This window comes from Hemiscyllium ocellatum, chromosome 35, assembly GCF_020745735.1.
Source record: "Hemiscyllium ocellatum isolate sHemOce1 chromosome 35, sHemOce1.pat.X.cur, whole genome shotgun sequence".
Taxonomy (NCBI): Eukaryota; Metazoa; Chordata; class Chondrichthyes; order Orectolobiformes; family Hemiscylliidae; genus Hemiscyllium; species Hemiscyllium ocellatum.
The window spans coordinates 15,695,719-15,708,735 of NC_083435.1; the positions used below are offsets into that span (position 1 = coordinate 15,695,719).

The 13,017-nt window shown below is 42.9% G+C and overlaps 1 protein-coding gene across 1 annotated transcript; it reads right to left on the minus strand.

Moving 5' to 3' along the window:
* Positions 1-5,496: 5,496 nt before the first annotated feature.
* Positions 5,497-6,393, minus strand: LOC132832978 (probable G-protein coupled receptor 139). The gene has a single exon (XM_060851225.1). It carries the CDS (start codon positions 6,391-6,393, stop codon positions 5,497-5,499), a length of 897 nt encoding a protein of 298 aa, XP_060707208.1.
* Between the last annotated feature and the right edge of the window lie 6,624 nt (positions 6,394-13,017).

A 13,017-nucleotide genomic window follows, 5' to 3' on the forward strand; every position in this document is an offset into this window, starting at 1 on the left:
TATACAATTAAAAGTAGGGTGTTGACTCATGTTGCAGAAAGGGATTTGGGTACACAATTCTTTAAAGTTTGCATCACACATACAAGGCCTTTAGCAAACTCGCCTTCATTGCTCAGATCTTTGAGTAGAGGAATTGGCACCTCATACTGAGCTTGAACAGGATGTTGGTGAGATGCCATTTTGGAGTACTGTGTCCAGCTCTTGACGCCTTGTTACAGGCGGGATATCATTAAGCTGGAGGGGCCCAGAAGAGATTTATCAGGATGTTGCCAGGAACGGAGGGTGAGTTATGGGGAGATGCTGAATAGGCTGGGACATTTTCACTGGAGCACAGGATGTTGAGAAGCGACCTCATAGAATTCTATAAAATCATGAGGGGTACAGATAAGGAGAGTAGTACATGTCTTTTCCCAAGGGCAATTTCAAGGCCAGGAGGCATATTCTTAACCTGAGAGGAGAATGACTTGTAAAAGACATGAGGGCCTTGTTTTCCACAGAGAGTGGCTCATGTGTGGAATGAACTTCCCAAGGAAGTGGTGGATAAAAGTACAGTTGAAAGACATTGAGATAAGTACATGCACAATTGTCTCAGTCGGTTCCCTCAACTCAGCACCGCCCTCCTAACCTGCAATCCTCTTCCTGACCTCTCCGCCCCCACCCCACTCCGGCCTATCACCCTCACTTTGACCTCCTTCCACCTATCCCACCTCCATCGCCCCTCCCCCTAGTCCCTCCTCCCTACCTTTTATCTCAGCCGGCTTGGCTCTCTCTCTCTTATTCCTGATGAAGGGCTTATGCTCGAAACGTCGAATTCTCTATTCCTGAGATGCTGCCTAACCTGCTGTGCTTTGACCAGCAACACATTTGCAGCTGTGATCTCCAGCATCTGCAGACCTCATTTTTTACAAGAAATAATAGCCAGGTGCAGGGAAGTAGGATTAGTTGAGTTTGGCATCATGGGTGGGCATGGACTGGTTGAACCGAAGGGTCTGTTTCCATGCTGTATGAATCTCTGACTCGATGACTCAATGGCTTCTGATCTATTGATTGAGGGAAGGTCATTGATGAAGTAGGTAGAGAGGGTTGGGCCTGTCCTGAGGAACTCCTGCAGAAGAAAGCTCCTCCTACAACCACAATCGTTTTCCTACTTGCCAGATAAGCCTTCAACCAACAGGGGACTTTCCCCTCTGAGACCAATTTAGTCAAATTTAGCTCAGGTTCCTTGATATCAGACTTGGTCAACTGTGTCTTTGATGTCAAGGACAGTCACTTCCAACTCTTATTTCCATGTTGCTGTGTTATGACTTATTTACTTAAATATTTCCCAAGGTTTATTTGCTTTCATTGCCTTCAGGGTAACTCCCAAATCAACTTCATTCAGTTTCCTTCTTACGTCAGCGTACTTGGCTTCGTTTAAATTCAAGTGTAATGAGTTTAGAACTCATTATGTCTCTCTCAAGCTTAAATGGAATCTGGAATGATGCTGCCCCTTTGACAGGGTTATGTTGTCCTTGATTATAGCAAACAGATGCTGTCTCAGGCAAAAGTTTTAAAATAATTCTTGTAGAATGAAATGGGAGTGGCCAGTTCTCCCAGCTCAGCTTTTCCTTGGTCAAGCTATGAAGTAAAAACAGTCAGAAGAGAGTCCAGGCTGATTCTCCTCTCTCTGTGACATCTCTCCTGTAAGACCCTGTGTCTTATTTTACCATTAGTGTCAAGCAATGTTTATGCGGATTGTTGCAAGTATTTGGAACAAATTCACTAAATTGGGATAATCTGTTGGGTTTACAGGGATGTTAAGTTATTCTGTATTCTGTTCTCTTTTCTTTGTGTTTCATTCGGTAATCTTGTAAATCAATTCTATTTTGTTTAAAACTAAGTGGCTTGACCAGCTGTATCCCTCCTGGAATATCTGTATTACACCTATTTAAACAACTAACAAACTTAGTGTCTGAGCTACTGTCGTGAAATGTTTTGAGTAGGTCTGGCCTAGCCACTGTATTATGATCACTATTTCCCAAAGGATCATCCTTTATGAGATTGATCATTCACTATTGCTGCATTATTCAATACTGCTACTAGAAAAAAACTTCCCTTCTCACCCTTGTCCCACAAAGTACACTTTTCGGGGTAGGTTTCCACTCCCAGCTCTGCTCATCTCATTGGCCCTGCTGATATCCTTCTGCAGTTTATGGCCATGCTCCTCAGTCACACCAAGAATTAAAACATCATAGTTAGTTTTAATGTGCAGTAGACGAGCAATCAGTACAGAATCAAATCTCTAACTTCAGAATTCTGTGCAATCGATTGGACAAAATATTGATTCATCATTATCCGACAGCTTAAGAATTTTCATCATTCCCTGCTCACCACCATGCGGTGAAAACTGGAGATGTTCCTTGCCAACTGAGCAATGTACACTGCCTTTCACAACTGCCCAGAATCTGAAGCAGACACAGAGTTGAACAGCACAAAACAGAATCTTCGGGCCAATACGTCCGTACTGATCAAGTTTCATAAACTGAACTCGTCCCATTGACATGCATTTTACCCATGTCCCTCTAAACATTTCATATTCAAGTACCTAACCAAACATCTCTCAAATGGTTGTAATTCTACTCCACTCTACCACTTCCTTGAACAGCTTGTTCTCTCTGCACACCACCCTCAGATCCCTTTTAAGTGATCCCCCCTCTCATCTTAAACCTGCGACCTCTAAATTTGGACTCCCATATCCTGGGAAGAAGAACTTGGCTATTTGCCTTAGTGTGCCACTCATGATTTTATAAATCTTTATAAGATTGTGGGAAAAAGAAACTTCCATGCCTATTCAGCATCTCCTTATAACTCTAACCATCCAGTCTAAGTAACGTTTTTGTAAGTCTTTTCTGAACCATTTTCAGTTTAATGTCATATTACTTATGGAAGGGCGAGAAGACATTTTTGTAATCTCCAAATGCAGCCTTGCCAATATCCAGTACAGTCTCAATATGACATCCCAACGCCAATACTCAATGCTCTGACCAATGAAGGCAAGCGCGCTCAATGTCTTCTTCACAATGTTGTCTACCCGTGACGCCACTTTGGAGAAATTACGTCCCTGTAACCCAAAGTCTCTCTGTGCAAGACTAAATCCCAGGGGGCCCAAATTAACTGTCTCAATTAACTGCCCTGGTCTGTCTTACAAAAATGCATTAACTCACATCTCTCTAAATTAAAACCCATTGCCACTCCATGTGGAAGAAGATAGGGACAAGATTCGGGCTTCACTGATAAATGGCAAGCATTGACGTGCCACCTAAAACTATTAAAATTAATTACCTCCACCTCCAATGCCCACACCCACCAACGTGTATTGTCTTCAAGACACACTGTAACAACTGAAGAAATCTCCGAGGACAGCATCCTCCAAAGTGGTGGTCTCTCCCATTTAAAAGGACAAGGAGAGCAGATACAAGAAACAGCACCACTGTCAATTCCCATTCAAAGCACCCAGCATTCTGAATTGGAAATATTAACCATTCCTTCACTGTCACTGGTCAAGAATTCCCCTGGTGTCAGTCTTGATCCATTATTCATTATTGGTTGCTGTATCATCACCAGCTCTGACAATACATCTGACAGTTTTGTTTAGAGCTGAAAATGTGTTGCTGGTTAAAGCACAGCAGGTCAGGCAGCATCCAAGGAACAGGAAATTAGACATTTCGGACCAGAGCCCTTCATCAGCCTATTCCTGATGAAGGGCTCTGGCCGAAACGTCGAATTTCCTGTTCCTTGGATGCTGCCTGACCTGCTGTGCTTTAACCAGCAACACATTTTCAGCTCTGATCTCCAGCATCTGCAGACCTCACTTTTTACTCGACAGTTTTGTTTAGCCAATTTCAGCCAGGAAGTCCTTGCATCTCATCGGTAAGCTGATGTCAACTGCATGTAGACCTGTGAATGATTGTTCCTGCGCACTCTGAGCCAACCTTTCATCATTCTTACCGCCTCTAACAATTGAGTCTCTTACATTCAGAGTTGAATTGAATTTAGTGTCACATGTACTGAGGAAGAGTGAAAAGCTTTGTGTTGACAGCAATACAGGCAGCTCACAGAGTTAGGTAGCGTAGATAAGTAAATAATAGGAAAACAGCAGCAAAAACAAAAACACAGGGAGAAGCGAATGTTAAGAGCTTCTGAGTCCATTCAGTATTTTAAAAACAGTAGGGTAGAAAAAGTTAAGAAACTATCTTATTCGTGTGTTCAGGCTTTTGTACCATCTCCCCAATGGTAGAGGTTGTGGAAAAACATTGCCAGGGTCGGATGGGTCTTTGAAAATGCAGGCGGCCTTTCCTTGACAGTGGGCCTGGTAGATAGATTATATCCAAATAAACAAATCCAATGTTTACATTTCTGCTTCACAGTTATACAGATTTGTATCTGGGTATTAGTCCAGTTTATCTCTTCGACGCAATGTATTTCCCCCAACCTGTCAATGTGACTGCCAAAACCATATTAAACTCGACGATTGTAGTATTGCTAACGTCTGGTTTAAATTTACTGTAAGTCCCAACATTTGCAGATAGATGAACCCAACTAGTCATATGTTAAGAAAAGATTTACAAGGATGTTGCCAGGATTTGCGGATTTGAGCTTAGGGAGAGGCTGAACAGGTTGGGGCTGTTTTCCCTGGAGCGTTGGAAGCTGAGGGTTGACCTTACAGAGGTTTATAAAATCATGAGGGGCATGAATAGGGTTAATAGACAAGGTCTTTTCCCTGGGGTGCGGGAGTCCAGAACTAGAGGGCATGGGTTTACGGTGAGAGGTGAAAGATATAAAAGGGATGTAAGGGGCAACTTTAACACACAGATGGTGTTACGTGTGTGGAATGAGCTGCCAAAGAAAGTGGTGGAGACTGGTACAATTACAACATTTAAAAGGCATCTGGATATGCCTATGAATAGGAAGGGTTCAGATAGCCAAGTGCAGGCAAATGGGACTAGATTAGGTTAGGATATCAGGTTGGCATGGACACGTTGGACTAAAGGGTCAATCATAATGTTGATTGCCATGACTGAATGAGTGTTATACTGCAACTCTGAAATAGATGGGGCTTCGCCCAGGGTATCAGGATCAGTTGAGTTGCATTGATAATTACAAAAAATAGATGGGGTACAAATGTGTTTTGTTCATTTTAGATACTGTCATCACCCATGAGGTTGGCATCTATTGCCTAGAGGGCAGCTATGAGTAACCCAGATGACCATGGACCTGATGCCACAGGTAAGTAGACCAGGTAATGGTACCAGAATTCCATCCCTTCGTTCTGAGATGGCAATTAACTTTTAGGCTTGACAATCGCTAATGGACAGATGGTAAAGATAGCTTTTTATTGAATGGAAATTTCACAAATGGTGCAATTTCAAACTGTGCATCCAGGATTTTAGCGTTGGTTTCTGGATATGGGTCAACTGAGGTTATCATTACATCAGCATCTCCCCATGTCAATGTAAATTAGTAACGTGGCTTATAGAGCAGCGAGGAGGGATATTTAAGCATATTTTTCACCTCCTCCCTGAACCTTCTCTGGGTCAGTGCATAAATACAGGTGTTTGTACAGGAGCTGGTGCACATCAGCAGGAACGCGACCCTGACTGCCACATAAAGTGAGCTTGAGCCTTGGAAAGCCACAAGCTGAGTAACACCGACACAGATGTGGATGACAGTGATGGGTGCCGACAGCACCATGAAGCAGCCGGAGATGGTGAAGAGCAGAATGATGGAGGTCTTCCTGGTCTTCAGCTCGGGGTCTCTGCCCATCTCCCCAGCACCACCTCTGCTGCTCTTCAGGGCCCGGCGAGCTCTGCTGGCGACTAGGATGTGGCGGGCAGTGAGAGAGTTCAACAGCAGCAGCAGGGGAATAGGAAGAAACATGTTTGAGATGTTGGTGAGCCACCGGTGAGCTGCCCAGGCTGGTGAAGTGAGGTAACTGGAGACTGTACGGCAGCCCCACTGTACATTGTTCAGAACATGAGTGGGCTCATATCGAAAAGGCAAGGGAATGTTGACCATGATGTTAAGAGCGCTCACGATGGATATGACCACATTGGCTGTTCTTTCAGTGCAATATTTTGCTTTCAATTTGTTGCAGCAAATTGCTACAAAACGGTCAAACGTGAAGGCGATGGTAAACCAGATGGAGAGTTGGAGACTCAGCCCTTGCAGGAAGATATTAAGCCGGCACACAGGAGTGTATTTCAGCAGCGAGCCCGGGTAATTATTCATGATGATCTGGTTCACGATCACGTTGAAGACAAGGACCATCAGATCTCCTGTCGTCATGGCAATCATGTAGCGAGTGATTCCTTTGGAAAGGCCGCACTTCCCTTGGGAAAGAATCAGCACTGTCATCAGGTTCGCTGGAAAGAAAATCCAATCGTGAAATGTATCAAAACGCCCAGCAGGAGGCACACTGTCAAGGGTTCCACAAGGTGGGAGTCGCAAGACTGTGGGATGCTGTGTGTAATTATATATTTGTGCAACAACGAAAAACAGTGACATCTCATTTGTACCCACCATGTTCTCTGTCAAGGAAGTAATTGGGTTAGGGTTAGGGTTAGGAATAGAGTAATTGGAAGAAGACTTGAGGAATAGTATACAGGTAGTTCTCACTTTGCACCACTTGATCTCCACATTTCAGGAAAACAAATCCTATTGAATCAGAAGCAGCTCAGAGAATATTCATTTGGCACACTCCAGGGATTAAAGTCTGGTATTGTGAAGAAAGTTTACGCCTAAATCAATTAGAATCCACAATAGAAGAGGTGAGCTCATTGAAATATCTGAGATATTGAGGAGAATGGAATAATTAGAATACCAAGAGCGAGTTTATCCACTACAACCTGCCCGAAGATGGGAAAGGAATGCGATCCGAGAGAGTTCCACCCGTGAACAATTGTACTTCATGCATGAATGTTTAAGAAAACAGGTACTGCCAAAATGTCTCCAATACAAACCGCCGAGAAAAACACCTCAGGCCAGAAGTTTACCAGAACGAAACGGCCACAGAATGCTCCGAGAACTAATCAATGACGCCGACCACAGACTCCGAAAATACAACCGGGAAATTCCGCACCAAAAACCGTTATTCAAACAAGCAACAAATCAAGAATGGACAGACGCAGTGGAATGAGCTATAAACACCAAACAACGACAAACACAGATTAAGAAAAATCGGGACCTGAAGAAAAAAACTGGACAAATGCACAAAAAAAGACAAAACCGATAACACAGGGGCATGGATAAAGAACTGATCAGACCGGACCCTCTCAGACACAGAAAAAGCAGTACTAGTCAAAGGATTAAATTTCAATTACCGAGACGCTGACAAGAAGGATTGCCTCGCGGCATTAGAAACCATATTGAAGGACAACAATCTCAGGAAGGAACACAACAAATGACCAGACAGACAGTTGCACCTACTCTGAGCTCAAAAGGGATGGGAAACAAACTGAACACACAAGACAAGAAAGCCCTAGAAAACCTCAAAAAAGTCAAAAACATTGCTATATTACCTGCAGACAAAGGTTGGTTCACAGTCATCCTGAACAGAAGGGACTACACAGAGAAAGCCCATGCACTACCCGCAGACACCAACACCTTCCAACACGTGACGCTAGACTGGACCCCCCACCAGGAAACAAAATTACATATCTCTGAAGAAAATTACACAATTCCGGACAATTAAACAAGACGAAATTTCAGAAATGAAACCCGAAAAGACCAACACCCCACGATTCTACGGACTACCAAAAATCCATAAACCAGGAGCCCCTCTCAGACCTATAGTCTCACTACCCGGAACATCAACTTACAGACTGGCCAAAGAACTACACGCAAGACTGAAGTACCCAGTAGAAGAGTCACAGCACTCCATCCACTTCAACCAGGAATTCTAAAAATCATCAAAAACACCAAAATAGAGGAAGACGAAGCAATGATCTCATTCGATGTAACAGCACTGTTCAACTCCATCAACATCGTTCTCGCAAAGGAAACATTTACCACACTTTTAGAAGAGACCATCACACACACACCAACCACCATCAATCACATTACCAATAAAAACATCATGAAGCGAATGACCTGTGCCTCACCACCCACTTCACCTTCAACAATATAGTCTCCAAATAAACCAACGGCACACCCATGTGATCTCCACTACCAGGATTCATAGCAGAAGCGGTAATGCAAAGACTAGAACAAACAGCCCTACCAACCACCAAACCAAACATCTGGGTCCGCTACGTAGATGACACATTTGTCATCACAAAACGAAACAAGATAGAAGAGACATTTAATATCATCAACAAGAACCCCACAGGCATAAAGTTCACCAAGGAGGAAGAAACCGACAATCAGCTTGCATTCCTGGATGTCACAATCGAAAGAAAGGACAACGGAGAACTACAAACCTGCATGTACAGAAAACCGACAACACTGACCAAATACTTAACTACACCAGCAACCATCCCAACACACACAAATGAAGCTGTATCAGAGCACTTTTCCAATGAGCCACCATACACTGCAGCACAGACGAAGTTCGGAAAACAGAGGAGAACGACTTTTCCAACGTATTCAAGAAGAACAAAGACTCAAAGAATACAGTGCGCAGATTCCTCAAGAACAAACCACGACAAGTAGACCAAACACAGCCAGAAACCCTAACCATCTTACCATACATCAAAGAAGTTTCAGAAATGACAGCCAGACTACCAAGACCCCTCGGAATCCTAGTAGCACACAAACCCACCAATACTTTCAAACAAAACCTAACAAACTTAAAAGACCCAGTACATCCCATGGACGAAAACAACGTCATCTACAAAATTCCATGCAAGGACTGCCACAAACTACGTCGGACAAACAGGAAGAAAGTTAGCCACCAGGATACATGAACACCAGCTAGCCACAAAAAGACACGACCCTCTCTCCCTCGTAGCCCTACACATGAATGAAAATAGCCACCAATTCGACTGGGACAATACATCTATCCTGGGGCAGGCTAAGCAAAGGCACACTAGAGAATTCCTAGAAGCCTGGCACTCCAACCACAACGCCATAAACAAACACATAGATCTAGATGCCATCTATCAACCCCTCAGAAAACGAACAGGAAATGACATCACCACAAACCCCAGGAACCCCATCCAGGAGAAAAGATATAAATAGAAAGCAGGAGATAACAGCTTCGCTTCACTTGGAGGTTGCCACTGATGATGTTACAAACCTTCGCAAACCTTGCAAAAGCTAGTTTCTTCTTGACAGGAAGGATATAAACAAGGGGACACAGTTTAAGGATGAGCAGTTTCTCAGAGATAAGGAGGTTTTTATTCTCTCAGAGAATGGTTATAATGTGGAATCTTCTTCCTCTACAGGGCGTGAGGGCTAGGTCGATGAGAATGAGTTGGATAAATTTTGGCTCCATCAGTGAGTAGACACCCATGTAGTGCAGGCGGGATGATGGAGCTCATTTAGATCAGCCAATATCCTCCTAAAGTCGGAAGGTGTTCAAACGGCCAATTTGTCTATTCCTACTTCAAAACCGTTTGTTCCCACATTCCTTTTCCCGGGTTAATGTCCGTCAAAAAGTTGTCTTTTTGAAACGTCTGCCACTGTCATTAAAACCCTGCCGACTTCACCATTAAATAGACATAAAGAATCTCCCTTCAAAGCTCCCCCAGTGACCAGGGGTTCCAAACACTCACAAACACTGGAGAGAAAGCCTTCCTCCTCATCATCACAGTCTGGAAGTGAGATTGCTTTATTCTGAGATTCTGCCCTTTCAGATATTGCAAAATCAAACAGGCAAGATGAATGTCACAACAGCTTTTAACCACATAAGAGGAATGTGAAGTATCACAAGGATGGGATTGAGAGTTTGTGTCAGAAAGTGCTTTTGATACCATTTTCAGGTGGAAGCAGAAACACTCAAAGCACTCTGCCATCGGGGGAGACATCCTCTCAGCACTTACCCTGTCATGCCCCTGATATGTCTAAACAAGACTATCTCTCATTCTTCGAGAAACCATTTAGTCGACTCCCAAAATGTTTAGTCTTTACTCATTATACATTCCCTCCATATATAACCTAAAAATCCCTCTGTGATCTGATTTTTATGAAATGTTATCTTTCTTTCAATACCAGAATCAAAACTGCTCACAGAAATCCTGCCGTGGTCTCACCAATACTGTGTGCAATAGCAGAAAGACTTCCCAACTCTTACACTCCAACTTGACCGCACGTGCCAACAAGAAGACTTTCTGACCATTACAGCACTGAATGATGTATCTAACTTTAAAAAAAATGTTGAACTTGCTAATGCTAAAAATCAAACAACACCAGGTTATACTCCAACAGGTTTAATTGGAAGCACAAGCTTTCAGAGCGCTGCTCCTTCACCAGGTGGTTGTCTACTATAACCTGGTGTTGTGTGATATTTAACATTGTGCACTCTAATCCAACACCAGAATCTCCAAATTGTGACCTTGCTAATGTTGATCTTGCTTTGCACACCTCTTGTGCAGTTGTAACCTGTGTGTTTCAGATCATCTGAACACCCATAGACTGTATGATCTTCTTTGCTTTGATGTGTCCGCACTTATTGCAAAACAAAACATTTTACTGTACTCAGGTACAGTGTGACGAGAATAAATCGAACAAAATCAAATGAACTCTTGAAATAAAGGCCAGCATTCCATTAGCCTTCCTGACTACTGGCTGCACCTGTGTACTACCTTTGTACATTTGATGGCCAAGTGCCCCTTTATTTTGCAACTTTCTGTGAATCTTTTTTCTCAATTGAAATACACCTCTGTCTCTTGTTCTACTTTCTAGAATGACCATCTTCACATGATCACATGTTTTACTCCATTTGCCAACTTGTTGCCCGCAAACCCATCAATATCTCTCTGTAAACCGCTGGTGTTCCTCTCATAATCTGTCTTTCCAGTTATGTTTGGTGTCATCTGCAAATTTGGCAATGATACATTCACTTCCTCCAAGTTATTAATATATATTGTAAGCAGTTGTAATGCTAGTACTGATCCCTGTGGAACCCCACTGGTCATAGACCACCAACCTGAATAAAAACCCTTATCCTCAACCATTACTTCTCAGCCTGTGGCCAATTCTCTATCCATAACAATGCACTCCCTCCAATAGCATGGGGGTCTTACATAATGGCTTAATCTTCCGTAGCTACCTTATTGAGGGGCTTCTCAAAGTTCAACATAAAACATTTACAATTGCCCCTCTATCTATTCTGGTTGAGTCTTCTTCAAAACATTCAAATCAATTTGTCAGAAAAAGAATTAACTTTCATGAAGCTGTCCTGTCTGCTGTTGAGATGAGGATGTTTTAAAATATTGTACTATCCCATCTTTAGTAACTGATTCCAATACTTTTTCAACAACCGATATAGTTACTCTTTGCTCCCACCTCTCCCCACCCTGCGCCGTTTTGAACACAACTGGCACAGAAACCATTAACTCTGGCACTACTCCAATTTCAAGGATTTTGGGAGCTTGCAGCCCATGTGGCATAGTGGCTCAATGGATAGCCCTGCAACCTCACAGTACCAGGGACCTGGGTTCAATTCTGAATTCTGTCGACTTCCTGTCTAGCCAATCGATTGTCAGTCGTGATGCAAAATATCTGCATAAGTTCTCTCCCATTTCCTTGTATCTTGTGATTTACTCTGATCACTCCCTTCCTTTTAACATAATAAAAGAAGCCCTTACAGTCAGATTATATTTTCCTAACTGCTAGCTCTCAGTTTATTTTCTCTCTCTTTTTAGTCCACCTTTGTTGCTCACTGTTGTCCTTTTTACGTTTTTAATGAAGCTCTTACAGTCAGGTTTTAACTTCCTTATTGCTTGGCTATCAGTTTAGTTTCTCTCTCTTTTCTGACCTCCTTTGCTGAGTTCTGAATTTATCCCAGTCTTCAGGCCTGTCACTGATTTCTGCGCCTCTGTGTGCTTTATCTTTCAACTCAATATGCTCCTGAACTTCCTTGGTTAGCCACGGTTGGTTTTTCTCACTTGTAGAATCTTTCCTCCTTACTGGGATGGATTTTCTTTTTGGAGGAGAGTCATGAATTATTCCCTTAAATGTCTGCCATTGCAAGCTTACAGTCATTTCTGTGACTCTCCCCATGCACTTCACTTTAGCTAATTCTATTCCTTTTCAACGTAACCCGCTGTGTTCAGGCTAAGCACAGTTGTTTCCAAACCCGAGGGTTGGGTGTGGACAAACCGCAGGGGGTTGAAACTGATGGTAATGATGAACAGGCAAACGCAACAATATGCAGGAGAGGAATTTGTGGGGTACAGCTGCAAATTACGGAGACAAAATTCAACACAGAACCAGCAATAAAAAAAATCACAGAAACTTTTAACCACTTACCAGGAATTCCCAGGATTGCAAGAATGGGAAAGAGAATTTCTATTGGAAGGTCCTGTGGTCCCATTTTCAGGTGAAAGTGGAAGCAGTCAAAATGAGGCAAAGCATTGAAAGGCACTTGACATATACAAAAGCCAATCCTCCAGTGAGTGGGTGATCAGATCTCATTATACACACTATTTCAAACAAACAAGTTATTGTACAGCACAATTAAAGTGAGCTCTGTGATCCACAGAGTATCATTGACAATGACTCCCAGCTTTCATAAGCGCTGACGTCTTAGAGGAACGTAAGAGACTTAGTTATTTTGGCTTAACTTTAATTTGATGCAGAAAGTAAGTTATTCCACGGGGTAGGAACAAAGCATAACGTTTCATCCTTTTAAATCAACATGGGCAAGCAGAGGGCTGAGGAGAAAGTGAGACTTAGAACCCAGGCCAACTAGCCCAGCATGAGGGATTGCACAACAGTGCCATGTCAGCCCTTAGTTATAACTTTTGAAACTTACTCTTCTCTTTCTCCAATGATTAAACGTCTCTGGTGAACAATGTAAGGGTATTCTTAAGAGGC

Coding starts and splice junctions, on each gene's coding strand:
- LOC132832978 (XM_060851225.1), bottom strand. CDS start 6,393: ATGACAGTGCTGATTCTTTCCCAAGGGAAGTGCGGCCTTTCCAAAGGA.